Raw genomic sequence first — 27,814 nt, 5'->3', positions numbered from 1 at the left:
CGCCACGGTTCATGGGACTACGTGCCTGGACAGTGGGGTGTGTTATGGCGAATAAAGAGTGACCTGGTCACACAGCTTAACAGTGACGTGCGAGTAAAGAGAAACAAACCAGGTTATGAGGAAAGTTTATGGCAGGTTAACTTGAAGGGTGACCATTTCGGTGATCTCGTGGAGTGCCCTCCTACGCCCAAAATCTAATCCTGCTTTATGACAAAGTCCGATTATACCTCTTCTCTCATCCACGTCTATAGGGGCCGAAAGGGTCATCAATGGCCATGTCTAGCTACAAGTCCCAAAAACGCTAGGACTCTTATGACCAAGTCACCAGAAATGGCTATAAACTTGGTTTATGACAGTTACAGAAGACATGCCATTATTATCAAGCTCTACATTGACCGCCAACAGCCTCAGTGATCCTTAACCTAAAAGCAACATTGCGACCCAAGTCCACCAAGCCATATTTGCTCTCCGAGTCCCGTTCCGTCTCTCCGTGTTTTTCGTCAGCGGCGGCAATTGCTTCTCGTACGTATCATCTCACTAACCCCGTTCGCGCGTAATGGGCGAGACCCACTCACGTCTTTGTTGAATCGAATCCAGAGCCCAACCTATTCCAACGATTCTCCCGTCTCTCACGACTGCACCCCCCCCAGGCATGGGCATGGGCATGGGATGTGTATCCCGAGGACTTCTATCCGGGCGGTTCGTATGCCGAGTTTCCATATGGCCGCGTAAGTCCTCCCGTAGGTACGTGATGAAGAAAGACTAGACACGCTATTGGCTCTTGGGGTCCCGAGACGGGGTGCAAGGTCGTTCTCATCCATGGCCTTTCCGTCCCATCTATTGCGTGGAAAGACATCGCGCCCCAGTTGGCTGAACGCCGATATCGCGTCTTGCTCTATGGCCAGTGGTCTCTCTCTCCGGATAAGACGATACGCCATCTCTGACTGACTGACTGACTGACTGGCGTCGGTAGATCTTTATGGACGAGGTATTCTGATGCGCCGCAGATGCCCAAACCTGAGAACGCAGTGCTCAAGCGACTTCACCTAGGGCGGTGCTGTCACCGCAGCAGTGCTTTATCATTTTCCACACGTCGTTGAAGAGCACATCGTCCTCATCGCGCCAGCGGGTGTCACTAGGGTTCGTATTGCTTCACGATCGACTAATATTCGATCTCTCTAACACAGTTGAATGAATCACCCCCGAACCTGAAAACCCCACCGCCGAGTATAGTGCATCGTATCGTGCCTGCTGTTCCTGTACGTCAACGGCTCTCCACATCTCCAAGCGTAGTTCTTCTAACCTCTCAATGGGTAGAGGACATCACACGCACAGCCGGATCCTACATCCCAAGTGCGTCGTTCGTCACTCGCTTGGAAACCAACACCAATTTACAGATTATACACCTCCAACGTACCCATCTGACGAGATTCAACAACGCCATTTCCTCATTGTACAACGACGGTCCAGTACGCAGGATGGCATATGCATATCAGTCGGACGCCTTTGACAGACACAAGGTCTTACACCTCCACGTACGCACACGTTCATGTGCAGACGTCGTCCCGCCCTCACATAGCGGTCTTTCGTAGGGAACCGACGACCGAGTAGTGGCATATGCAGCAGCAAGCAACATCCCGGTTCTACTACCAGACGGTACCCATGTTGAGCTCGTGACGATTGAAGATGCCGGTCATGATTTGACGATCAGCCAAGCTACACTCATATTGGAAGAGTTGGATAGGTTTTTGCCCGGGCCAACTGTACAGGACTGAAGGTACGACAACATCGCAATTACTTGTGACGCCAATGCCGTTACCAATGATGCCATCTGTGTGGGTAATCGAAGGAATATTAGTATATGTCCTTGTTGTAGAGAAACAGAATGATCAGATGGGGTTGCCCGAAAAAAAAATTGAGCTGTGGCGGGCCGTTTCGGCAGCGAAATACGAAGACCGTCGTGATAAAACATCATCATAATGGATAGGGATTATTATATACTCACCGCAGGTTCGTAGTAGTAGTAGTAATCCGTGAGAACCTGAAATAAATAAAGTCGTCAATGACCAAGGTCAACAAGCATATTAATACTGGTGAGGGTTCAGAGTTTTTTTTTTTTTTAAAAAAAAACAGCCGTGGGATTGTCGTCAATGCTGCATCGCGAAGACGCGGACGCAGATCAGGCGGTAACTCCATTGTTGCATCACGACGAGGCGGGGAGTGTAAGGAACAGGGACACACCTTTAGCCCTTGGTTGAGTTCGCGCGAACCGTTTTTCAGAAAAGACTGCCTGCTGCAAGCAAGGGATCTAGGAAAGAGTCAGAAACAGGAGACATCATCAACATCGGAGGTGTTCAGTAAAGGTAAAGAGAAAAGCACAGAGCCGTCATATACTCTAATTTGAATGATAATTGAATAGTAAGGGTATCGCAAGATTTGGATAGGCTTACCAACTGTGTTGTTCCTCTCTAGTCACGCCCAACGTTCCAGCATTCCCGACCGCATCACTGATCATTCGTGAATGAAACATAACATCTAGAGAAGAAGAAACAGTAAGGGACGAATCCAATCCAAGTCACAATGGTAGAAGAACAGAACAGTGCAACGTCACGGTTCCGGGCCGCCCAGCAGTCCAGTGCGGACAAGAGACTCACCATAGCTGAAAGTACTACCACATATTCAAGAAAGACGCCGCTGCCGCCGCCGCTACGAGCGAGGACGACGGTGGAAGCAAACCCGTACTGATGGAGGGAGCCAAAAAAAAACTTTCGGCGTATTTTGGCCATTCTGCCAGAACGGCACCTTCCGGCATTTGCCGGTCGGCCCGTTCTTGGTGCCCACACCTCAAGGCCGGTTGTTATTCTTGGTTTCTACGCAACCTATTCTCCCAGTGGTATGAGCTGACTGACTGATTCTTGTGTCTGCGTCTCTTAAAAGTCCCTCGAACGTGGTCCTAGGTCCTGGATAGTTAATAGCTCTTTGAACGATGATACTTACCAGGACTCGGACTGGCAATCCCCCTCCCTCCACAACTACCGAATCTTTGTAAATTGGGAATTGGGTAGCGCAATATCCCTCAAGCCTATCGCTACATATCCTCCTATCTTTACTTTTGGCTCACGAGCCGTGCACTCGAACACAACTCATCGTTCAAGCTCGGATTCCCACTCTGCGGTCGAATGGTCTCTCTCCCTACGGGCCTTGGAGATCGCTATTGCTCCTATTGATGCGATTCCAAGGAAATCCTTGAGGGTCATATTCTTAATGCGGGACTCTGCTGAAGCGTATCTTGACACGTAACCTATCCAGCCCTCATCAACTTATTGGCCTGCCACAGATGAACATCATGAAAATCTGCGTCCGTCTCTACTATCCCTCTATCCACGGAGTGGGAGGAGGAGGAGGAGTCCGACGACGAAAGCTCCCGATTGGAATATCTCAAATACGCCTATCTACAAACCTTTACCCCCTCCCCCCCCCCCCCCCCCCCCCCCCCCCCGCTCCCCCAGAGTTCCGATGTCTCAGGTATCAAATACCACTTGCTCTCTAGTCATTGAATGCTCTGATCTCCTACTCCGCTCGAGTGTATTCGCCGTGAAAAAAAACAAACATTCGAACAGAGCCACGACGAGACTCCGCCAGGATCCTATCGTAGACGAGAAGGGCACTCTAACTCTAGTCGATCTCCTGGTTCTCCCTCTGTGACGCGATTATTGCTGGCCTCCGATGAAGATGATGATTTACAGGATTTACTTGTGTGATGGTGATGGTGATGGTGATGGTGAGAGCGGCCCGTGTTCTGTTATTATACGTCGTAACTGATAGCCTACTGCAAGCATAAATACTCAACGAGAAGCTTCGTATGACCTCGCCTCGGCGATCCACTCTGAAGAACGTCAAGATAAATGGCGCTGAGCTCGTACGCATCCAACAGTCATCTCCGTCGGTCCCACCTTTCCTTGGCCGATTTTGGGCTGTGCCCGAAAGTTCACAGATTGCACCCATTGCAAAAATCGGGGGAACAGCTAAACACTTCAGCCAGGAAATTCCATCGTTGTGAGGAGAAGATCGACGCGCCGTGTATTATAATACGGATATTTGGGGGAGAGGTGGGGGGGGGTTGGCGCCGTCATTCTGGAGATTGCTTTTTTTAATTCAAGGGAGACGTTAGTCAGTTCCGATCGTTTCCCTTCTCTCTCTGATACACTTTGATTGAGTGGTGTTTTCATCGAATGCCTATGAAGAGTGAATGGCTGGCATATATCCGGGGCTTAGTGGTATGACTTGCTGCAGAAGGGTTGGGGAACTGTCTCTTCTTTCTCGGTTGTTACTGATCAGGGCCATTCTCGACGTAAACCCAGTTAGGCGATTAATAGATATCAAGCGCCACACCTTTCTGGAAGAACATTCATTCATTCGTCGTGAGTGATCCCCGAATGGTTATCATCGCTTTAACACTCGCAGAACCAATGATGGGGACGCACTCGCTCAAGATTCGCTGTCGTGAATCGTGAGTCGTGAGTATATCATCTGCCCCGTCCGCCTTTTTGAATAGGCTTGAATCTTAGCGTCTTTTCGACCACGGGCGGACCCTCAAGCCCTGTTTGCCGACGGGGGAGAAGACGTGTGTCAGATCAATGAGATCCTACGGCCTCCACCGTCATTTTGGAACAATGAAAGCAGGTGCCTCGTCCGGTACATCTGTCCGGAGCGTATGTTCCATGCTTTTCATTGCCCAGACCCGGATCTGCTCTCGACCCTTTTTTGGATTTAAGCTTTTTGGTATATCTTCGGGCCTGTATTTGATGCGATCTACAGATTGTTAAAAACCCGGTTAGGCACGATGGTATTGTAGATTGATCTGTTAGAATATTATAAATGTATCATAAATGAACATGGGACACAGTTCCCTAGCCAGACTTGTGCTCCTGAGATTCGACTTCAGCAAGTTCTGCGCCGTCGTCGTCGTCGTCATGTTCACGCTCATGCTCATCCAATTCTTGAGGTAAAGTAAGGTTGAGAATGACGGCCATGATACCCGCAGCAAGGACTAGATTAGAGCGCGTTTTAAAGCTTTGCGAGGAAACGAAAAGAAGGATTACTCACAAGGTGTACTGAGAATGATCGTGATGGAGTCGAACAGGCCTTGCAAGCCCTTGCTTGGATTGTTTACACCATCGAAGAGGTGCTCGAAGATGGTAGGCACCAACAGGTCACCAAACCCGAAAGAAAGAGCGGCAGCAAGCACGAATCGATCACGCCGAGTGAAGGCGTTGTATGCAAGGACACGGATACCAGATGTAGCCACCGTGGCAAACAAGAACGTCGTTACTCCGCCAAGGACGGGATTGGGAATGGCCAGGAAGACACCGGATATCTTTCCGAGCACGCCGAATAGGATCAGGAAGAAGCAACACCATCGACCAGCTGTGCGGTTAGCACATCTCGTGATGGCGATCACACCATTATTCTGTATGTATGTGACACGATGAGTTAGGTTCGAGAATATGACAAAGAAAAAGAATCCTACCTGGGCAAAGATGGACAGGGGAGTTACGGTGAATAGCGCTGAAAAGAATCCACCGACGCCATCGCTCTATGACCAAAACTCAGAATGAATAGTATAGAATTATGGTGGGTGGATGGCGTACTAGTACTCCGCCCTGTATCCGAGAGTCAAACTCGAGGTCGTCGACTGCGACTCTTGAGACTTCAGCAGACGCGGTAATATCGCCGATGGCTTCCATCGCGACAGACACTGTATTAGAGAGATCGATACACGTAGACTTGAAGATGTAGGAAGCTAGCTACCATAGACTGCCAACATAGGCAATATCGCGGGAGGATATACACCAATTTTGAAGGTATGTACCCTGAATAGGATTAGACCTCCTGATAGAGATAAGAATTTGGGCTATCCTTACCATAAGAAGGTAATAGCCGGGGCTGACGAGATACTGCTTCCGTCGATGTATCCAGCAGCACCACTAACAATACAGCCAACGGCGAGGCCGACAACGATACTGATGTTTTTCAGGAATGGTGACCCGAACATTTCAGTTAACATTATAGTGACAAAACTCAAGAAGCCAAGGCCGATGAATTCGGCCGATCCCCAGCTGCAACGAACAATGTCAAAAAGGGAATCTGCTATGGATAAGGATTTGAAGACACACGGAAGGGGACGTGGTGCCGCAATGTTGGGACACAACTCAAAATATCCCGAGGTGGGGTGATCCATGCAATCATTGGAACCTCCGCCCCAATTAGGGATGCCAGAGCTTCCGATAAGGGAAGCCCCAATCATAACGATCACTGCCAAGAGAACATGCATGAGCGCGACTGCATTAAATAGGGAGAAAGATTCCGGTGAAGGTTAACCTGTGCCAGTGACAATGGGCGGAAAAATACGCTTCAGCCTGCGGGCAGGTACGAATGACATGAATATTTCGAGGAATGAACAGATAAGGGAGGTTCCTGGAGAGGTATTATTTGTGTGTGAGACTCGAAAGAGTTTATGACGTGAAGACGTGCCCAAGACCTTTCCGTACGCGTCTGGACAAGCCAAGCGTGTTACAGTTCCGTCATCTGCAGTCGTGGAGGAACAAGTCCCATCGGTATACATGGCATCAAAGATCTACAAGGCACGTTGGTCTCACTGGCAGGGATTGCAAAGTAAGACGACGCACGGCGTTGGCAGTACTCAAAGTGGCGAAACTCGTTCCGACGACGGTGATCAAACCGGTTCCAAGGTAATAACCGCCGAAAAGCGGTATCCGGGACATTTGAACGAGACTGATAGGCACGGGTCAATCTACTATTTTTCTGGTTGGACAAGTCTAGTTTACTCACCACATCCAATAAGCGAAGCGGAGATCATATAAGCAGAGAGCTCGTCATCAAGGCTTAAAGCAGACGCGAAGATAATGGGAGGGGTGATAAGACCAGCAAGCATAGCAAGGGAATGTTGAAACCCGCTTGAAATAGCAAGTATCAATGGAAGATCCTGGTCTAAAGCATAGAATGGCGGCGCTCGTTTCTGCTTTGCGTATGGCAATGCAGGCATACAAAGCCTGTAAGGGACTGAGCTACGGGGATGGCGCATACAAAATAGAAAACACACCATCCATAATCATAGTCCCCCAACCATCCATCTCGCGTCGTAATTTTCTTTGTGATGCGAGATGTCCGTTCTTTGAGGGCAGCCTGCCGGGAGTGAACTTGGGGTTGAGCGATAGGCTTGGGTTGGCTCGTGGGAATGCCGGATGACATACTTGTCGAAGGAACAGAACTATGGAGGGGAATTTATATCCCCATTTACCGCGTCGCATAGACAGAAATTGCATATGGTTATCCAGAGATAAGGGTCTAGATCAATTTAAGTCATGCCAAGAGTAATTTGGCAAACTGTTCCTTTATTGGTTCAATCAAAGAGTTTCCAAGGTCATAGCAAACAAAGAGTGGCCGATCGGCGGTACCCCGAAATGGAAAGCCGGCTTCCGCCCGGCTCTACACTGCACACACGACCACCTGTAAACCGATGCGACGGCCATGAGCACCTCAGATGGTCCCGAAGGCCGCGTCAATGGTGCGCCAATGGTGAATGGTCAAGAGGAGAAGGAAGATACTGTCGAAATATCGGAAAGCCCATCGGAAATGAGTGACGTTGACTCCCGTGACGAGGATTCAAGCAGCGACGAGCAAGTGAACGGGGAGGAGGAAGACGGCGAAGAAGATGATGATGAAGAGGACGAGGATGAACCAGCACTCAAGTACGAACGAATAGGTGGATTCATCCCTGATCTCTTCAAGAAGGATTCAGCATCAGCTCTGGCCATTTCGAACGGCAAAACCATGGTGAATGCGTTTGTTCGCATTTTTTTTAATTCGACGGCATTAATATCGGGCAAGCAAGGCTCTAGGAACACATGCAGGCTTCGTTCATATACTCGACCTCTCCGGCAAGCGGTTCAAGTCATACAAGCCTCATCAGGCGTCTGTTGTTGATATATGCATTGATGTCACTGGAGATTTCATTGCCACGGCTTCGATTGATGGTGAGCTCCAGGCACTGGCACCAATGTAATGCTGCTGCTGATGATGATACACTGTATAGGACAGGTCGTCATTAAATCACTGTCAACGACCGAGTCCTACGCCTTTGATATGAAACGTCCCACACGCACCGTGTCGTTGGAGCCGAATTTCGCGAAGAAAAGTACCAGAGCTTTCGTCAGTGGAGGCCTGGCGGGATCATTGGTGTTGCACGAGAAAGGCTGGCTTGGCCACAGGCAGACGGTCTTGCATATCGGCGAGGGACCGATCTGGCAGGCGCGGTGGAGAGGCAAGCTGATTGCTTGGGCGAATGACCTGGTCCGTTATTTGATCCTGTTGCTTAACGATTGCCAACACCTCCACAGGGTGTCAAAATTTACGACACGACATCCCAGACCCGGATAACTTTCATTGACCGTCCCGCGGACAGTCCGCGCGCCGATTTGTTCAAGTGTACACTTCATTGGCAGGACGACTCCACCCTTTTGATATCCTGGGCAGACCATATCAAGGTTGCCAGAATTCGTGCAAGGCCCCGGACGGCTACTACGTCGGCATCTGCCAACCTACCTCCTCTTCTCGTTGAAATAACCGCTGTTTTCCAGCTGGACGGCATGATTGCCGGTATTCTTCCCCACCCCACGCCTCCCTCATCTATCTCTCATTCTGACCATGCATCGAGCATCCATTCCGGGGAACATACGAGAACAGCATCGTCCATATCTACACAGTCATCTACCCCTTCCTCTCTGCTAATACTAGTGTACAGCCCGCCTGACACGTCTTTCAGGGAGGAAATGACTCAAGACCGCGACAAACAGGCTCGGAAAGTTGCTGACCGTCCCGAGTTACGGATAATTTCTCGTTCAGGCGAAGAGCTCGCAGCTGATGCGCTTAGCGTGTCAAACTATCAAAGATGGGGCTGTAACGATTACGTTTTGGCTGAGGTTGATACAGACCCTTTGCGTTCAGACGTTACAAATGAGGGTAGATCATACGTCGTGTTGAGTCCCCGGGACATAATCCTCGTGAAACCTCGAGACCGGAGGGACCATGTTCATTGGCTGGTTGAGCGGAAGAGGTATGAAGAGGCGCTGGAAGAGCTCGAGATCATCGAGGCCAGTGGCGATACAGTGGAAGAAGGCGATGATGGCTTAACCGCTTCGGAGATTGGCCAGCGATACATTGAACATCTCATCAACGACGGTATGTTGAAACCATGCGACTTTTCAGGATTGGGCTTGATTAAAATCTAGGTGACTTTGTCAAGGCTGCACAGTTATGTCCGAAGGTTTGCGCGCATGATTCAAAACGATGGGAAGATTGGATTTTTACATTCGCTGGGAAACGGCAATTGCAGGTAGGCAAGTTATCGGATGTCTCGGATTGTTGTACTCAGTCAATCTTTAGGCCATCATTCCCTACGTACCTACGGAGAATCCTCGGTTAGATCATCTTGTGTATGAAATGATGCTAGCTCATTTCCTTGCGCACGATCTACATGTAACATTCTCTTTAACTTGGCTCTCGAAGCACACATCTGACTATTCTTCCCGTAGGCATTGCAACAAACGATAAAGGAATGGCCTAAGGATATTTATGATATTGCTGCAGTTATTGTTGCGGTTCGTTCAGAATTGGATAAGACCGCCTCAACATCCAAGACAATATCTTCGTCGCCAGACACTACGATCTTGATGGAGTGTTTAGCAGAATTGTACGTCCCTTCCTTTCCTCTACCAAGCCCACTAATGGTGAAACGTCCCAGATATACTGCTAATCGACAGCATGGGAAAGCTCTTACGTACTTTCTACGTCTTCGTAGACCGAACGTTCTCGATGTAATTCGGGAGCATAATCTGTTTACGGATGTCCAGGACCAGGTACTTCTTCTGGTAGAGTTTGACCATGAACGAATCAGAAAAAGGCAGGAAGCTGGAGAAGTTGTCGACGAAGACAAGAGCGATGCCATCTCTTTGTTGGTAGACAACATTCATTCTATCCATGTTCGTGTTTACGCGCATACATTAACTCCGTTGACATCCTCCTGTAGATCCAAAGGGTTGTGCCTCAGCTCCAATCCCAGCCGCGGTATCTGTTTCTCTATCTCGATGCTCTCGTCAGCAGGGATCCTCAGCTTGTATCCAATTTCGCGGATATGTTGGTGCGTTTCCAAGATCAGAGATTGGACGTGTATCTTAAAAGCTATTATCAGGTGAAATTGTATGCTGAATACGCGAGGCAAAGATTGGTCGATTTCCTTCGTGCGAGCACTGACTACAACCTTGAGATCGTAGGCCGTCTCCATTCTCTTCTGTATCAAGATACTTGATCGTCGTCTTAGGCGTATACTGTTTGTCAAGATCGAGACCTGGTTCCGGAGATGGTGTATCTTCTTGGTCGTATGGGAAACAACAAGAAGGCGCTCACGCTTATCATTGAGAAACTGGGTGATGTTCGCCAGGCAGGTTTCTCGTCAGTTGGCCCTCCGCCTTCCAAAATTGACTTTATCGTCGTCTTAGGCGATCGAATTTGCGAAAGAGCAAGCCGACGATGACCTCTGGGAGGACCTGCTCATGTATTCCGAAAGTCGTCCAGGTCAGTATTAGTTTGAATCTGCATCCTACTAACGCGGCTCCTAATTGGGGGCATATCTAGCGTTCATCCGGGGCCTATTGGAGAATGTTGGACCGGAGATCAATCCTATTCGCTTGATCAGACGAATCAAGAACGGACTGGAGATCCCTGGACTAAAGGAAGCGCTCATCAAGATCCTTCAGGACTTTCAACTTCAGATATCATTGCTGGATGGTTGTCAGACGATATTGAACGTCGATATATCCGATCTTTCGCGTAAGCTCTACGCGGACCAGACGAGTGGGTTCTTCTTGACTGGTATGTGCTATACAATACATGATATTATTTGGAGACCTGGCCTGACAGATCTTCTCTAGGGACGAGACCATGTCCTATATGTACCGAGCCTTTACAGCAATCACCACAGGCGTTGATAATGCTGTTCCTGTGCCGGCATGTCGTCCATGCGTCCTGCGTTAGTGGCGGCGACCACCTCCCCCCACAGCCGGATCCTGTGCTCCGTGGAGTTGGAATAGCAGGTCCGTCTGGGAGAGGAATGAGCGGGAAAATTGCATTGTGAGCAGTTCTCTTTTTTCATGGTCGTTCAACGTTCAACGTTTTTTTTTTTTTTACTCAGCGAATCCATTGTCCGGGCGCAGATAGAACATGGCTGTCCGATCTGTCATAATAAGAGCGAAGGCATGGGATTATCATGATTATCTCGACTGTTCAGCGTTCTGTCTGTGTTGTTACCCATGCTATAATATATATACCCCAGAAAGGATGCATTGTTGGGTGAGGGATTCGCCTTTAGGTTATATCATTAAGTAGAGTAGGAACAGGAGAAAAGGTCCTAGTCCTAAACACTGATCAGCTCAAATCGACCTCTACCGTGGGCCCAACATCATCCTCCGTTTCATCTACGCTGTTTGTCGATCTTTCTTTTTCCACGGGCGGCGGCGGAGGGACCTCTATGCTCGAAGGTGTCATAACACCCTCCTGCCTTCCCAGCTCACCCCGCAATATAGGTGGAGGCGAGTTACTACTGGCAGCCCCGGACTCACGCTTCGCGACCGTGGGCGACGATAATGGCGAAGGGAACTTGAACTCCCGATTCATCGTCCCGCTCCTGCTCTTCCTCCTCGTCGACACGTCCGTCGCAGGAGCTCGAGCCTCTTCTTCCGCAGCAGCAGCAGCAGCTTCTTCAGGCGTGGATTCGAAAGCGGGTTGGTTGACAAAGGGGGAGTGCGTGCCGGGCGGTGAGGTGGATGAGACTGTCGCCGGCATGGAGGCGCGATTGGTGGCATTGCGCTGGGCGGCCGTGTCAGGGCTGCGGTTTATAGCGACTTGGGATAGTGATTGGGAGCGCAGCGGTGTCACTCGGTCGGCTTTGAGGTCAAAAGCACCGATGGGAACCATTCTGTAGAAAAGAGAAAAAAAAAAAAAAGTTTAGTGGGAGAGGGGGGTATGGGTGGATGTGAGTGAGGGGGGCCTGACCGTTTTTCGGTGTAACATGCGATGACCCAGTCTGGGTAGAGGACTGGGATGCTGAGCTGTAGTGCTCGTTGGTATTCGATCCCGGGGGCGCCAGCGGTGTCCCCTGTAGCTTGTGCACCATTCGTCGTCATAGCTGGTGTGGTACATATGAAATGGGTCGTGTCGATTTGTATCTTGTCGCTCCATTTGGCTTTCATTTCCCGCAGCGCCATCTTGGTGTTCTCGAGAAAGACGGAGTCCTGGACGTTGCCGAAGCATACGGAGATGCCTGAGGTGTTGGTCATGGTGTGGGTGCGGACGCGGACGATGTTTGAGGGGAAAGTTCCGGCGGTGGTTCGAAGGATGAGTTGGAAGGTGTATTCTTCGTCTGTTTGGAGGCCGGATAGCTTTGTCGAGGTGTTGGTCAGTGGGGACGGTATCGATGCCAGTCGTTCGCCATTCCTGTAGATATCCAGAGAGCGTAGTTTTGCTGTGGCGAGCTGGATAGATGGCCATTCGAGTGTGACTGAGGTCTGGGTAACATGGCGTAGCTACAAGACGGTTAGCGGGGTTATTTCATCCAGCACAATGGGATAACGCCACTTGAAGGTCAGGATTGGACGGCTTCACGACCCCATATTCTTTCAGAATGTCCTCCTGCAACGACCAAAAGTCCTCCTCGCGTCGCTTCTCTTCTGCGTGATTTTGGTGCACGGCAATGCTGACTATCGACCCCGTCGTCGCTCCGGGCGGTAAGAGGACAGAAGGAAACTCGATAAGGTGAGCGCGTTCACCCAGCAGAATCTGCAGTGATGGTCAGGTCAATTACCCAGCATACGATGTCCCGAAGAATCGCTCTTACAGCCATTCCAGCATCTGTGGTTATGTCAGTACCGGATACGATACAGGAATATTAATCCGTACCGAGTTTGCCAACGGTAAAAGTAAAGCTTTCTGGTATCTTCTCCATCGTCGATGCCGCTGTATGCCAGGTCGAGCGCGTCGTAATAGACAGAAGATGATGAAACTTGACACGATACGTCGTCGATACCTCTCTTTTGGTAATATTTCCCTTACATAATCGTTCCCCTGCGGGGTGGCACCTACGAGATACTTCTGTTTTCATCCGCGTAAGACAAGAGTCATTCCACGGCTTTACATGCTCGGACATTTTCCAATCTCTTCGCCTCAGCTCTATTTTTATACCATGAATCCATATTTTGGCACCGTCCATCGTGCAGACAATTCGAACTCATATATGACCAGAGGTTTCTCTCCTCCATTTCTCCTCCACCCCCCCTCTGTCTCTTTTTCCACATTTCTTCGAACTGCACACCTATTTCCGGGGTTTCTTGCAGCATGTGTAGCGTCTAGGACAGAATCCGGAAATAAACCGAACCCTACTGCCGCTTGCATCCTGCAGTAGCCATCCATGCCCTATGCGCGTCAATCGACCTGGTTGAGGTTCACGGACATTCGAAAGAATCAAGCCAATTGCGTACATGTTTTCGAAGCTGCATAATGATTGTGTCACGTTTCTACTATCGCTCTCCTTGTCTATCAGCATCAAGGGAAGCGCTGTTGTGTTGGTGTAATAGAAAGTGGTCTGATATGTAACGACGTATATAATATATGACTGGCATCCTGATTTTGTTGCATATTTTTTTTCATTCCTACGACAATTTTGAATATTTTTTGCAATATTTTCGCCCAACAGGGTACTTACGTAATCATTCCCCTCGTACTTGCGGCTGTGGGCCATGTAACAAGTCCTCGGTGATTGGATTGACGACAAGATATCTCTTGACATGTTGGATGAAATTTCGAGTGTCCTTCAACATGATCCTATGCGTCTGTACCGCGCCAAAAGAGACCAAGCTCATCGTCCAGTCACGTCGAAATACAGCATTCTCGGCTTCATCTCTTCTGGGACTTATGGACGTGTATACAAGGCGCAGAGTCTTGGAGATGATCAGAGGATTCATGCCATAAAGAAGTTCAAGCCTGACAAGGAGGGCGACGTGGTCACATACACTGGTATCAGTCAGAGTGCCATCCGAGAGATCGCGGTGAGTTGCATCTATAACGTTTATTTTCCCACTTATATCGAAACCTTACAGCTCAATCGAGAAATAAATCATGATAATGTCGTGTCCCTTAAGGAGGTCATTCTAGAGGACAAGTCCATATACATGGTCTTTGACTACGCCGAGCATGATTTCTTAGTCAGTGCAAACCATCTGAATGGACCATCTATCTGCTCACCGCGCAAAATGTTTTACAGAAAGTTATACATCATCATTCCCAAACATTACGTTGTTCCATTTCTACACCCGTGTTGAAGTCCCTGATCTATCAGCTTTTCAACGGTCTCCTTTACCTCCATTCCTGCCATATATTACATCGAGATCTCAAACCCGCCAATATTCTCATCACCTCCGAGGGTGTAGTGAAAATTGGTGACCTGGGACTCGCTCGTCTTGTGTATGAGCCCCTTCAGCCACTCTTCGCCGGAGACAAGGTCGTCGTGACAATCTGGTATAGGGCGCCGGAGTTGCTTATGGGAGCGAAGCATTACAACAAGGCGATCGATTGCTGGGCTGTCGGATGTGTTATGGCGGAGCTAGCCAGCCTTCGACCGATATTCAAAGGTGAAGAGGCCAAGCTGGATTCGAAGAAGAACGTGCCCTTTCAGCGGGACCAGTTACTCAAGATATTTGAGGTTCTAGGAACACCAGACGGTTCGTGCTGCGTCATACAAAATCGGCGCCCTTGCTGACCGTATTCATTTCAGAAAAGGACTGGTGTGGACTGAGGAATATGCCAGAATATCAGAACATGAAACGATTGGACTTGTGAGTAGCCTCCACGCGCTCCGTCAGACTCTCATGCAATAGTCAGCTTTCCCAATCACCTTCATGACTGGTGTCAACCGCGCATACGTTCCACGCAAGGCTACGACCTTCTTCGGCATCTTTTTGCATACGACCCAGACAAGAGGCTTACTGCGAGTGAGGCGCTACAACATAAATGGTTCCACGAGGAGCCCTTACCAACATGGAAGTGCGTTTTTTTTTTCCTTTCTAATTCTCGCGCCTGTAGCCCGTTTACTCAATAACTTGCAGCGCCTTCGAATCCGTGGCACCACATCAGATACCACCGCCTCGCCGAATAACCCAGGACGAAGGTCCATCATCGATGATTCCTATGGCTATGAATAATTCACACCCACATCAGCCTCTCATGGCGCCAGGCGCGCCATTTGCCCAGCCTCAGACGCAATCTAAACCGGGTAGCTCGGCGAGCTTTGGTAGTCTGAGTGGAGGTAATGGTGTTTACGTCGGCCAAGGGGCCAGTGGTAATGCAGCGAACCCTCATGGTAGGAAGAAGCCGAGGCTTGGTTAGAGGCACCGATAATAAGCGTTGAGTGACGTAAGACTCTGGACACCGGGGCTGTTCCCAATTTCTTACCTTAAGATCTGCGAGCCGCTTTCCGCGTCTGCGGCAAGATCATTTGGGAGCTGTATTACTGTAGGTGATAATAAAACTTTGAACGTTTACCAAGTTTTGACCGCCTTGAAAGATATCTGGTGGTTTGAGGTGTCTGAGTCGTTTGGCTACCCACGGGCCGATGTTACGATGGCCCTGGTTGTGGGTTTGGCAATTGTACTCTGGCTTTCGTGAACGGGGCTCTCTAGACGAGGAATATCTTCGTATCTTATTGCGCAGCGATGCACCGCCAGCTCAGACCGGTGTCGGATGTCACTTTTTATTTTTTTCGCAGCGAACGCCTATAGGCATAATTCGTTAGTCAATGGTCCGACCACCTGGATCCTCAAGGTAAGCTATTTTGCCCTTGACATACGTCCTTCGGGTGCGATATTTTCGTGTTCCCCGGGGACCCCTCCGCACGGGAAGACACGTGCTGCGGGGGCGTTCTCCATTTCCCAAACCTTGAACGCTGATGTTTCTCAAATTCATTGCGATGCAAGTTCAGTGTGACTCTCTTCTGGCTCTTCACAGGCACGTGTAGCAAGCGTGTTCTCCGCCATGAGGTGTCTTGAGAATGAGCTTAAAACACCAGAATGAAGCACCTCTAGCTTTCTTGTTTCTCTCGTCATGTCTCATCCCCCGTCGTGGCCTAGCGCATTTTTCTATCCGATTGGCAACACTCCTCCTAATTGTCTCACCTAGGAATTATCCCCCAACATCCCTGCGGATATTCCCCTCTTGGGATGCGGAGATCCTCGCAGTATTTTGTATACCTGCTTTGCTGACCTTGTAGCCCGTACGTATTTAGCCGTTTTTTTTCCCGAAGTTATGAATGACTGATTTGTTCAATATAGCTCGTTACAAAATTGATGCAACTTGCTGCGATATTGAGCCCGATGTACTCGGTAAGCGTGAAGTGTGGCATGTTCAACCTGGTTTGAAACTCACTTTGGTGTCTATCTCGAAATGTCTTGCTCTTGACGTTGCTCGCAGATGATGAAGCGGGAACTCATGTCAGCAACATATGGGAAATCTTCTACGATTTTTTACCTTGATAAAGCTTCTCGCAACCCTCTCATCGGATCAGTGTCAAAAACTCGCAGACCTAGCCAAGTCGTCAGATGAATGGAATCAATCTACGTATGGCGCCTTCTCGAGGTTCTGTACCAATGCTACACTCTTGGAACTACGAGGTTACTGGGAACGCTTTCTTTGCACGGATCGCCTGTCTGAACAAGGCAAACAGCGTCTCCAGACTCGCCGCCGCCGAAGCATCCGAGGACAGCTTAGTGTACAATGCGTGTCGGTCACTGTGGCAGGACATTGGAAAGCTTGCTCCAAATCATTTCAAATCGTACTGGAAATCCAGAGTTACGCATACTCCGTTGGTTGCCAGTTCTCCACCATCCTTGCATGTCAATCCCACGTTCGTCCATTCAATCGAAAGGTCATAAGTTATCTTTCATGTGCACTTACGGCACCGATCCGATTCTACCATTCCATCTCGCCGCAATGGCGTCTACCGTTTCTGGCGATCATGAGCGGATCCTGACTGTGGAGACGGTGGTAATCGTGGCGAAGATACAGTTTGAAGAGTGGTCGGGTGGCTTGGGACTGGAATGCAATCTTCGTATCCGGTGCGTGACAAAGTGCATGGGAATACATACCAGGCGAAGCAATTTGTAGATGACTGTCAAGCGATGCTGGATATGGGCTACCGTGCTAATGAATTGAAGGCAGGCAAGGCAATGGCAGGAACTGAAATCGACATTGGAATATGCGCTTGACCATGAGAAAGAGATATAAGCATTCGCATTTCGTTACATGTGCATGTAATTCTATCAATAACAGAAGTAACTTTGATACCAGAAAAAAACCTGGTTTGCTGAGACCCCAAGACCAGCCTTCATTTGTCCACAGCAAAGAAAGGGAGATACGGGATCCATCAGACGAACGCTCAACTCGCCGGCAAACTCTCCGAACGAATCATACAAGCACATCCAGAGAGCCCGCCAAATGTCCTCGAGATCCCCTCGCAGGAGGGAGCCAATGCTCTCAGCAGAGCGAGTGAGCATGATTGTCATGAAAGCCACCAGCTTGATAACATTTCCGGATTCATCTTTCGTCGTGAGCACATGAGCACTCTTGCCGAAGCTCGCGAAATAGCTTCCATCTTGCTTGCACGTCCTAAGATTTCCATCTCAAGGAACCGATCAGTATCTGCCATTACTTTGTGTTTCTCATCACAATTATGCCTCCGCCTATCCAGTCCTCACCGGCAGTAAAGGCGGTACGATGATTTCGGGAGAAATCGAGTCTGGAGTAAAGATGTAATAGGCCAGTGTATTACGACGAGTAATGTATATGACAGGAACTAAGCCGACTTTCTAACGTATATGCATTATGATACAAGGAATGAGCGATGATGTGGCGATACAAGTGAGGAAGGGAGCAGAGAAATTATGCAACATAGGCAAACGTGTCTCTCTGTCCGTCAACTCGTTCTATGTACTCCTGCTCCAAAAGGGCCTCCACGGCCTGGTGGGAAGAATATATGTAAGAACAGGTATTTTTCGATATGCCTAACAGGACCGCACCTTTTTGATGTCAGGAATCTTGGGAACGAAACGCTGAGAGACCTGGGAAATGACTTCCTGGATCAGGGCTTGGTTTTTCATCGTCCTATTGGCTTTCATGATTCTGCAATACCGTCAGCGTATGGAGAACGCACAGTGCGAACTGTACGAACCGAACAATAGCAGCTCGGATAACGTATTTCCTGTCTTCGTCGACGGCCTTGAGGACGTCAGAAGACTCGGCCTTCACTTCAGCTTTGATTCGCTGATTCAAATTGACCCGAATCTTCTTTGACTTGAAACCTGAAGAGAGAATAAGGACCGGTCAATGAAGCGAAGGCACGAGCGGAACCTATCACGAACCAGGGTTCAAATCGTATTGGTCCTTCTCCTCATTGACGAGAATCTTAGCCTTCACCAACAACGCCAATACCTGGGACAGGATGTCCTTGCTGATCGCGGTCGCTGCGGACAGCTCATCCAAGGATAACGTGTCATTTCGGTTGTACTGAACAAGAACGGCCATCTGGTACGCGCTAGTCATCAAGATGTATTTCTGGTTCAGGTAATTAGTTCGCAGTTCGTTCGTCGAGTAGTTCCAAAGCCATGTCAATTTACGACCGGAGTGTTTACTCTGGTAGTACTTCGTGAAACCTTCATAGGTAGGTATGATCTCGACGGGAATGGTAAAGCCGTGGGTCGGAGGGTGGAGAGGCCAGAAGTTAGTGCCGAGGACCATGACGGTGAAAGTGATGCCCGTATCATCGTGGTTCTGGTCCTTGAATGAATCTGTAAGATCCTTGCTCAGACTGATTTCTATTGTGGGCATCGGTTAGTCAGACATTTTGTACTGGCGCAAAAACAACGAACCGGTGAACATGCGTTGGATCTTTTTGGTATATTCGAAACCGCAAGCCTCCTTCAGTTTCGATACCATGCTGGCTTCGCTCTCATCAGAAGCAGATACGCCTTGAATGAGTCGCTTGGAAAGTTTGGTGGTGTAGAACGTTTGGAAGGCGTCCTTGTCTTCCAGATACTTGAAGAGAACCATCTACAAAGACCCAATCAATACAAATCCAAAATTGGCTGAATGAGGAACCGACCACACGGTTAAGCGCGCTCTCCAGATCTCCTTCAGCCATCTTGTTGATCTTCCGCAAAAGCATATCTGCGTGTTTGGCGAGCAGCTCGGGCGACCTGGTCGATGACGATCCGGTGGCGGCGTTACGGTTGACAAACCCTTCGCACGCCTTGTCGAGAATGGCCGCAAATCCAACTTCCCCTTGGAAACATCGGGCAACAGTTTCGGAGTTCTTCTGATGAACCTCCAGCAATGCGTCCACGTATATCTTGGGGTCAACATCCACGGCACTGCCCTCTCCCACCAGTTTCGAGATCGCTGATAGACCTGCTTGCTTGACGTGCACCTCGAATCGCTTCCTCAGCGGATCTAGTCCGCCCGAAATACGCGACAACAGTGCGTACATACGCTGGAGGTCTTCGTCTTGATCAAAGTCCAGGAGTTTTTGGAAGCTGTCCCACATCGGCTGGGCACATTGGCGGATGAGCACTTCTTCACACTTCTGAATCATTTCTTTGTGCGTCTTGGTGTGTAGATATATTTCTACTCGGTCCTCCTCCCGTAGACGCTCTTCTACCTTTTTCAGATAATCGGAAACTTTATTCTCGGCAAGAAAAGCTTCTGACTCCTTCTTGTAGGACTGCTCCTTATCTTGGATGAACGGCGCTTCAATGTACTCATTGTACATTTCCAGACACTCTTTGTTGAGATCGGTGTTGTCGAGGCCTAAGGATACGAAAGACAGCACCATGTTCCTTACAAGCCTCTGGTCAATCATTTCGCCGTTCCTATGACGTTCGATAAGGCGGAGGACAGCTTTGGCCAGCTTCTGATTATCCGTTTGTATAAAAAGGAACAATTGCGATTTCCATTGAGCGAGACAAAGCTGATAGAGATGATGTCAATGGTAACGGCATGACTGCTGGCCGCCGCCACTCACCGTATACACAGGATATATCTCTTTCTTCCCCTCATCGCGCTGTAGTTTGACCCAATGTCGATTGAAAGAGGCGAAGATATGGTCGAGGTAGTTCGCCCCGGTGGTGTAACGATGCCATTCCGATGCATAATATCGTAGGAGCTCCTCTTCTTGCAGCGAAACAACTGTCTGTATACGGTTATTAGGACGATCGCTGTGGTGCGACAAGGACGAACCTGCTTCATAGAGGCGAAATATATCGTGAAGTATTCGGTCATCTTGTGGTACAACTCGGATCCGACTAGATTGGCGCCCGCTGCATAGTTGTTAGCACGAGTGTGGCACTACTACAAGTTCGAACTTGCTGTCACCAATGCCTACCGACGCATTCGTCGACGTGCAGTAATTGTCTATCACTGTGTACAGGTTGATGTAGTTGGCATAAGTAAGGACAGCCTTGGGATTGGACATGATACAGTCGACGCTTGCTTTGAGGAATGTCCATATCTCCTCAAAGTTCGCCGTCTCGGGAGGAATCTGGGCCAATCGGTTGGCTGAAGATGTCGTCGAGAGCTTCATGGTCATCACCGAGGGCACCATGGTCATCAGCAAAGCGGTATCGTAAGTGAAGCCTAAAAATAAAGGTGTTGTGGGGGGGGGGACCCTTGATCAAGAACCACTACCATATAATGTTTCGGCGTCTAGCCACTGCAAGCCTGGCTCAAGGGATTCTGCTTATCAAAGCATCGAGCAGGATAATAAGCCGTTCCTGCACCTTAGATGGTCAGGAGAAACGTGTCGTAGTCTTGTGATGTCTCAGATATTCTGGCGGGAGCCACTAACTACATCTATGTAGTAGTTAGTCGATATACTCCAATGGCAACTCCTCAGGCATCCTCACTTCGCACAGGCTGACTCCTGACATGAATGAACCACTACTGAGTTCCCCATTGCTGACAGTAGCAAGGCTCAAGCACTCCCCAGTGTCCGAACTCGAGCCACTAGTCGCTGAAACAATGGACGCGTGTCAAACCAGCTATGATGTTACGTCACGCAAATCACACACAAAGACCGCACCCAACGTCTTCACCTCGAGACACGAGACGAAATGAACATCAACGTACCTTCAAGCTCAACGCGATATTGACCACCTACGCGAGTACCGCGAATAGACTGGAAGAGTGCCACTCAAACAGAATTCATTTCTGCCATCCGTCAGTAAGCCGAACAAAGGATGCTGGCGATGCACCGCCCTCCCTTGTTTGAGGAGGAACAAAGACAAGTCTAAACCACAATAAAAGGCTGTACCCAGGCCCATGTGGTTGAATGGTTCTGGACTTTAAACCAGAGGGTCCTGAGTTGTGTCCCTGTGCAAGTTTGATCCCCCATCAAACCATTGGGAGGTTTAATGGGTATTACAACCCTATTTGGCAGAGGTGCTGTTTGTGTGTAAAATGCACTCCTACCTGGTCTGTTTCTTGGGTTTAAATTCATATAGATCTTCTTGGCTGCATGTTGGAAGTGACTGTTGCTGGACTATCTCTGCAATAGCCCCCACCAAAAAATAAAAATAAAAGACTGTACTCAGCCTCAGATTCCCCCTTATCCACCCAGCTAGCCACACTGTCTTTGATCACCACCTCAAGCCCTGTCTCCATTGGAGACAACCCAACTAAAAAACAGAGAATCTCAGAAACTGTCTCTAGACCTAAAGTGCATCATCCTTTAAGTCCTGGCCCTCTGCCTCTGATCTCCCTCCCAGGAATCACACCAGGTAGATAACAACAAGGACCAAGAAGAGCAATAGACAACTCCTAAACCAACAGATTTTCTCTCAGCTGAACCATGCAGACTCATGAACTTTGCTCTCACCAAAGTCCAACTATGTTGACATGCTCACTGCATGTTCAGGCATGTAATTTTGCAAATTATGACAATACATTGACTGTACCACAGTCTACTATGTGCACAATAAAGAACCTGGCTAAAGTGCAGTGAAATGGGACTTGTATGACAGCTGGCTTGAGTGATGATGGGTGGAGGGCATGGCTTAGCAGTAGGATGATACCAGAGAGAGTCATACTACACATGAGGTCCCAGCACTTGACACTAATTGCACTAATACAAGTACAAAAAGACCCACTAAAAATAAAGAGCACATGATCAAAATATGATCAGGGCTTTGCACATGACTTTGCATCACATTGATCAATGATGCATAGGTATTAATTTGCTGAGGGACATGTTCTAGAACAGAGCATTGATGCACAATGAGATAAACCAAAATACCAGAGAGATTGGCTGAGAAATGAGAAGGTTTGGTGAAAGAAATGACTGAAAATGATTCCAGAAGTCTAGAATGACTCCTGTGCATGGATTAATTGCCTTAGAGAGATAAGAAAGCAAAGAGTCCAGTGGCCAGGCCACTAACAGAGCTAACCAGTGTCAGATTGCATAGAAACAAAAGGCAGGCCTGACCTGGAGCAGAATATGCATGTCAGACTGCAACATGCACACAAATGATATACTAATGACTCTGAAACAGAGTCTCATGCTTTGAAACTACTATATTTGATGTGTCTTAGTAAGTACAGTAGTAGACTATTTAAGTACTGCATTGTAAGAATAGTAGACAAGTTTCTGACCCCTCACAGTTGCAGTATATTAGGCATAAAGGCCTTGCACTCTAGCTCTAGGTTTGTGTTTGTAACTTCAAGCAAGAGAATAGACCCATTATTAATATCATAGAGAGAGATTTGAGAACTGCATGAGGTACAGAAGCTTGTGAGAGACTTAAATTTGATTTGATATGAGGTTTTGAATTGCATTCTAGCCTGAGAATAAGAGAACAGTGTCTGAAAGGCACTATCTTGAGTTTTTGAGGTATCTGTGATGTGTGGCACTACAGGTGGCAGAGGTTCAAACTCTTTGGCCTGTGGACAGGGTTATTTATAATATTTCCACAGATTGGCAAAGGTTCAAACTCTTTGGGTCTGTTGGATGGCATTTTATTGTGTTTTGTGTCTCTGGGTCACATAGGTTTGAATCCTGTGGATCTATGATTGGTTTGGAAACTTGTGCACAGAGGTTTAACAACTTTGGCACTTGTAGACATGTTTGTGAAGTGTTTCTGCTTAGAGCACAAAGCTTTGAGTCATATAGTATGTGTTTAGAGATTTGGAATTGATCTGAGCTGTGCTTGGAACTTTTTTGAGAGTTTTGTGGGAGTGTTTTGATATATTGTATTGAGCTACAGTACTCTTTGCCTTAAGGCCTGGCAACATTCATTGCCACCTCTTGTTTTTATAAAATGAAAAGCTTTGAGACTTAGAGAGATCTGAGACAGTTATATATGCACTATTGCTATTCATGCACAGTGGAATCATTTGGGAAGACAATTGTGCTTACTATAGCTACTTTATTGCATTATAATCCCTCCAATAAACTAAGAAGTGTTGTGTGTGTCAATGTGGTTGTGATTAGTGGATAGCACTCTGCTGTATCTGTTTTCATCTTGCACACATGCAAAACCTCTTTGATGTGGTCTGCTCACTTTGAGTAGGATAATGCTTGCAGAGAGACAGTATGATATTGAACAAGCTTATTACACATAGTAGCTCTATGTGAAAATTTTCTTCACATTTGAATTCTGATTTCCTGATTACAACACTCTCAAAGCACTGTTACTCTCTTTTTATTGTCCAAACAGACATTCCTCATCATATCACTACAAGAAAATGACATTTGATCATGCTATAAGATGTATAGTGAAAAACAATGTTTTTTGTGATTTATTAATGGAGATATTGAGTAATCTTTGTGTTTATATTTGATTGTGCCCTTCTGTAATTTTTCATTCTCATGAGGTGGTATATAGAATTTTGCTCTGTATATGGCTGATAGAGAGCAGGAGAGTGTTACAAATTTTTTTTTTCCTTAACTTAATTCCTATTTATGCTTAGTCAGGGCACTAGAATGAGTGCTTAAGACCATAGGATGAAGCTTAGTCATCACAACTGGCCAAGTCTGTTATTGTCTTTTGACACAACAGCATTGCTCAATGACACACAATCAATCTTTTATGTATAGTAATGACACCCTAGGACAATGGGCACAATAGACCTAAAAACACATAATTAGTCATAGTATTATTAGCAGACTTTATACAGTATTTAAGACCACTCGCTCTCACTGATAAATCCTCAGCTTTGAGCTAAAGTTTATTTTCACACTACTTTCTCTTGAGCCAATCTTAAGGCCTTGATGCATCATGACTATTATTCACATCAGTGGACTCTGATGCTTAACCTGAAGTGCAAGATTGTATCAGTTTATCATGTGTTTATAGTCATGTGCAACTTGGGTCTAACAATTAGCTTGAAGCTTGATCTTTCTTTTCCTCATGCACTATAGTATGGAGGAAACTGAATACCCTCTGTTACTCCATCAGACTCAAACTTTGATCATGAGTTTTTTGAACTCCTCACTTCTATCATTGGAACTTTGTTAAGATTATTGGTGATCATCCAGCTGTGCTGAGGATGCCAATCAATCACCATCTGAGCAATCAGATATTACAACAAGTTTCAACATATCTGAAACATCCTTCACAACATAATCCCTGACCTTTCCCTCCATGACATCCCAGACTCCTAATGAATGTCCCACCAGTCTTTGACAAGCTCCTTACCTGAAGCCAGGCCTAGCAGCTCACATCAAGAGGACATTCAAGAAGAAGAGAGATATTAATACTCTTTCTGACCAGCTAGTAGAAATAATAACAATCATCTTGCAGGATTCAGGAATTCTTGGCAGTGAGCCCTCATCTCTGATCATGAGGATGAGGACCTTTTGACAGACTTCTTCCAGCAGTCTCCCTTCTCTGACTCTTTCAGAGCCTCTCATACCCATAGAATTAGTGACCGTGCCAGAGATTCTCTCAGCCCCACTCAGATGGCTACAAGAACCTGTCAGAAAGTCTCTCAAAGCCAGTCTTGCAGCTCTCCTGCCACTGTCTTGGTTGGGACCAGCAATAGGCTGAGATGGACACTCTCAGACTGACTTGATGACAAGTGTTGAATCTGAGAAAATCAAAATAAAATCATTCACCAGCTCTTCCCTGCATGGGACCTCAATGTCTCTTTCAACTATGATGAAGCCCTTCAACAAAAAGAGCAGAGACAGCAAAATACCTCTCAGCCAGCCCAAAGTGAGCTTAAGGAGTGTCTCATTCTCTGAGAACAGGTGCAGTGGGCTGCTGAATATGACCAGCAGCATAGAGAGCAGCAGCAGAGTATTGAGAGAGATCAGCTTGTAAGGGCTGACATCTCTAACTGGTATAGTCTCTACTCTGAGATCACATCAGTTCTTGCACTGGTATAAGCTGACTGGTTGCTCTCGACCTCTGTCTTTAGAGAACTCAGCACCTCAGGATCCAGCCCATAGGCTCTGGCAGTCTGGGCCAATGCAGAAACCCTCACTGCCAATGAAGCCTGAACAAGAAACAATGGGATCTCTTCTCCAGCTTGGGATGATATTCCAGGAACCATTGCATGCCCTCCAATCCCACAATATTCCCCTTCCTGAAAAACTCCCAGCATTGACACTATGTTTGGAGACAATGAATTCATCCTTGGGCACTACAGACTATGAGTACCTGGCAATGCCCACATCTCCACCCATGTCCTTCGAGGCTTCCTCAGGAGCCAGATGGTCAGGCAGTTTCTCAATGACAGATACAGAAGAAATGTTCAGCTCTATTGTGAGTGAGTGGTGACAGCACAAGCAGCAGGAGAAAATCGATATGACTCTGATATCAGAAGTCAGCCTGCTTCCATCTACCTCAATGTCTCTGACTTTTTGGGCCCCACCACTGGGCTCAGCACTCAGCTGGAGCAGCAGGTCAACAAAGACAGAATGACTGCACAGAGATGCAGAGAGTTTTTATGATCTGCCTGACATTTCTCTCTTTGAGGAAGAGGGGGATAATGAGCTTGAAGAGGAAACTGAGAGTAGTGACTCACCTCACACTGATGGAGAACTTGCATATGGACTACAGAAAGATACAGGTGAAGAAGAATTAGAAAGAGCTATACAGGAGGTCAGAGAGCAGGAATACTAAGAGTTATACCTGCAGAGAGTAAATTTCTTATGGTGTGATGCTACCTGGGTAGCATCATGAACAGGATAATTATACTTGCATTCTGCACCTAATGAACAAACAGAGATACTAAGACATGCAGCAACTGACTATGCCACTTGGCAATATAACAAAAGACACTCAGAGGATCTGATCAGCAGGCCACCTGAGTACCAGCCAATATCCCTGGTATGACTAATGCTGTGGTCACCTTCTATCACCCTGAAATGAGCTGTGTACATGGCTCCATTGATTCAAAGTATATTTTCATACACTACCCCCTCCTCATCCTCAATAGCAACTCAGCTATCTTGGTCCTGACTGCAGCTGATGAAACTACCAACTTCATACTGAAACCCTTGGACCAGCAGAGGAAGCTGAGTCCTAGGAGGACAACTGCCATCTGATGAAGCAATAGGGAGCAGAAAAGGAAAGGAGCCAGCATAGGATGATCCTGAAGCCATCTGACTAGGATTCACTATATGGGATGACATCATCATGTGAAAAAAAGAAGCACTATGAGAAAGTCTCACCACAGACAATAACTCTCTCCACTTATTCCTCAGACTGCTGACTGAATGATGATACTCTCCATTCTCAGATTGATCCAATCTGATAGACACATTGCCAGTGAATGCCACTATACTATAATGCCAGCCCGACTTACTTTGAAAACCCTGTCCCTTCAAGGGTGCATCAGATGACATCAACCAATTTCTGGTTGACTGTGAATAATATTTTGAGGTTTATATCAGATTCCTGGAGATAGACATGAATAAAGTCATCTTCACTGCCTTGTATCTTGAAGAGAAGACTAAGATCTGGTGGATTCTCATTTCCCTAAACTTCTGATCATTGACTTGAGAGCATTACCAGTATCCCTCATGATCAGTATTCAAACAAATGCTGCATGACAAGTTCATTGATTCAGCAGTACAAGAAGTGTACAAGCAGAAGATCAAGGAGTACAAGATGGGTGATAAGGTGGCTATAGACTACTTTGATGAGCTGGAATGCCTTGTGAAGCTCACTGGTATTTGAGATAATATAGCAAATGATGGACGAATAGTTGAGGCCCTCAAAAAAGGAGTCCTCTCTTCTTACATCATGATGATCTCTGTCATCAGCATCAAATCCTTGATGCTGGTTGGGTATGATGAGTGGAAAGAAAGGATCATCAAGATGTACAAGGAGTGACAAAGGCAGAAAGTGGAATCATCAACCCTTTAAGATTACTCTAAGAAGCCAACCTCACCAACCCTGAACAAATTGTCAGAGACAACTGCCAGAAAATCATCAGGACCCTTGACAGCCTCTGCCTATGGCATGCAGAAGACCAGGACAGGAAAAACCTACACAGGGGCAAGAAAATCCATGGACATTGATTGGATAAAGAAGAAAGGAAAATGTTTCAATTGTGGCCAAAAGGGCCATATAGCAAAAGATTGTCTGAAGAAGAAAAAGATGCATGAAGATATTCAGATGCAGATTGCTGAGTT

General features: G+C 47.4%; 9 protein-coding genes across 9 annotated transcripts; 6 read left to right on the top strand and 3 right to left on the bottom strand.

The window, feature by feature from the left end:
* The first annotated feature begins 1,369 nt into the window (after positions 1-1,369).
* On the top strand, positions 1,370-1,886 carry BT62DRAFT_930821 (uncharacterized protein). The gene is made up of 2 exons (XM_043186009.1): positions 1,370-1,535; positions 1,593-1,886. Exons 1-2 carry the CDS (start codon positions 1,479-1,481, stop codon positions 1,773-1,775), a joined length of 240 nt encoding a protein of 79 aa, XP_043041282.1. The 5' UTR covers positions 1,370-1,478; the 3' UTR covers positions 1,776-1,886.
* Positions 1,887-2,150: 264 nt separating this feature from the next.
* BT62DRAFT_1004550 (uncharacterized protein) lies at positions 2,151-3,761 on the top strand (the record flags this gene model as incomplete). The annotated part of the gene is made up of 6 exons (XM_043177042.1): positions 2,151-2,222; positions 2,667-2,738; positions 2,795-2,893; positions 2,938-3,252; positions 3,310-3,525; positions 3,585-3,761. The coding sequence occupies 6 exons, from the start codon at positions 2,151-2,153 to the stop codon at positions 3,759-3,761; spliced, it is 951 nt and encodes a 316-aa protein (XP_043041281.1).
* A 1,149-nt stretch (positions 3,762-4,910) lies between these two features.
* On the bottom strand, positions 4,911-7,272 carry BT62DRAFT_980217 (xanthine/uracil permease; the record flags this gene model as incomplete). The annotated part of the gene is made up of 12 exons (XM_043189492.1): positions 4,911-5,050; positions 5,107-5,470; positions 5,531-5,596; positions 5,652-5,758; positions 5,812-5,873; positions 5,925-6,119; positions 6,177-6,315; positions 6,382-6,477; positions 6,535-6,637; positions 6,690-6,795; positions 6,849-7,073; positions 7,124-7,272. The coding sequence occupies 12 exons, from the start codon at positions 7,270-7,272 to the stop codon at positions 4,911-4,913; spliced, it is 1,752 nt and encodes a 583-aa protein (XP_043041280.1).
* A 228-nt stretch (positions 7,273-7,500) lies between these two features.
* Positions 7,501-11,418, top strand: BT62DRAFT_947952 (vacuolar assembling protein VPS41). The gene is made up of 15 exons (XM_043188047.1): positions 7,501-7,857; positions 7,916-8,057; positions 8,117-8,373; positions 8,421-9,261; positions 9,312-9,415; positions 9,466-9,558; positions 9,615-9,772; positions 9,824-10,061; positions 10,109-10,219; positions 10,271-10,348; positions 10,400-10,534; positions 10,578-10,653; positions 10,714-10,950; positions 11,010-11,208; positions 11,270-11,418. Exons 1-15 carry the CDS (start codon positions 7,552-7,554, stop codon positions 11,346-11,348), a joined length of 3,054 nt encoding a protein of 1,017 aa, XP_043041279.1. The 5' UTR covers positions 7,501-7,551; the 3' UTR covers positions 11,349-11,418.
* Positions 11,333-13,155, bottom strand: BT62DRAFT_947948 (uncharacterized protein). Its single transcript, XM_043188045.1, has 5 exons — positions 13,033-13,155; positions 12,971-12,984; positions 12,712-12,912; positions 12,130-12,659; positions 11,333-12,052 (listed from the first exon to the last, which is right to left on the bottom strand). The coding sequence occupies exons 1-5, from the start codon at positions 13,076-13,078 to the stop codon at positions 11,503-11,505; spliced, it is 1,341 nt and encodes a 446-aa protein (XP_043041278.1). The 5' UTR covers positions 13,079-13,155; the 3' UTR covers positions 11,333-11,502.
* Positions 13,156-13,852: 697 nt separating this feature from the next.
* Positions 13,853-15,668, top strand: BT62DRAFT_930812 (kinase-like protein). The gene is made up of 6 exons (XM_043186008.1): positions 13,853-14,177; positions 14,229-14,333; positions 14,393-14,849; positions 14,903-14,963; positions 15,010-15,171; positions 15,234-15,668. The coding sequence occupies exons 1-6, from the start codon at positions 13,917-13,919 to the stop codon at positions 15,511-15,513; spliced, it is 1,326 nt and encodes a 441-aa protein (XP_043041277.1). The 5' UTR covers positions 13,853-13,916; the 3' UTR covers positions 15,514-15,668.
* An 810-nt stretch (positions 15,669-16,478) lies between these two features.
* BT62DRAFT_791851 (uncharacterized protein) lies at positions 16,479-17,233 on the top strand. Its single transcript, XM_043182306.1, has one exon. The coding sequence runs from the start codon at positions 16,625-16,627 to the stop codon at positions 17,150-17,152; it is 528 nt and encodes a 175-aa protein (XP_043041276.1). The 5' UTR covers positions 16,479-16,624; the 3' UTR covers positions 17,153-17,233.
* A 705-nt stretch (positions 17,234-17,938) lies between these two features.
* Positions 17,939-20,936, bottom strand: BT62DRAFT_930805 (Cullin-domain-containing protein). The gene is made up of 9 exons (XM_043186007.1): positions 20,542-20,936; positions 20,413-20,492; positions 20,198-20,365; positions 19,280-20,143; positions 19,047-19,227; positions 18,540-18,992; positions 18,350-18,479; positions 18,198-18,300; positions 17,939-18,138 (listed from the first exon to the last, which is right to left on the bottom strand). The coding sequence occupies exons 1-9, from the start codon at positions 20,774-20,776 to the stop codon at positions 18,061-18,063; spliced, it is 2,292 nt and encodes a 763-aa protein (XP_043041275.1). The 5' UTR covers positions 20,777-20,936; the 3' UTR covers positions 17,939-18,060.
* BT62DRAFT_930803 (uncharacterized protein) lies at positions 20,828-21,305 on the top strand. Its single transcript, XM_043186006.1, has one exon. It carries the CDS (start codon positions 21,100-21,102, stop codon positions 21,286-21,288), a length of 189 nt encoding a protein of 62 aa, XP_043041274.1. The 5' UTR covers positions 20,828-21,099; the 3' UTR covers positions 21,289-21,305.
* Positions 21,306-27,814: the final 6,509 nt, after the last annotated feature.

This window comes from Guyanagaster necrorhizus, assembly GCF_019112545.1.
Source record: "Guyanagaster necrorhizus MCA 3950 unplaced genomic scaffold BT62scaffold_9, whole genome shotgun sequence".
NCBI lineage: Eukaryota > Fungi > Basidiomycota > Agaricomycetes > Agaricales > Physalacriaceae > Guyanagaster > Guyanagaster necrorhizus.
The sequence above is the reverse complement of the archived record's forward strand: the minus strand, read 5'-3'. Positions and strand labels throughout refer to the sequence as shown.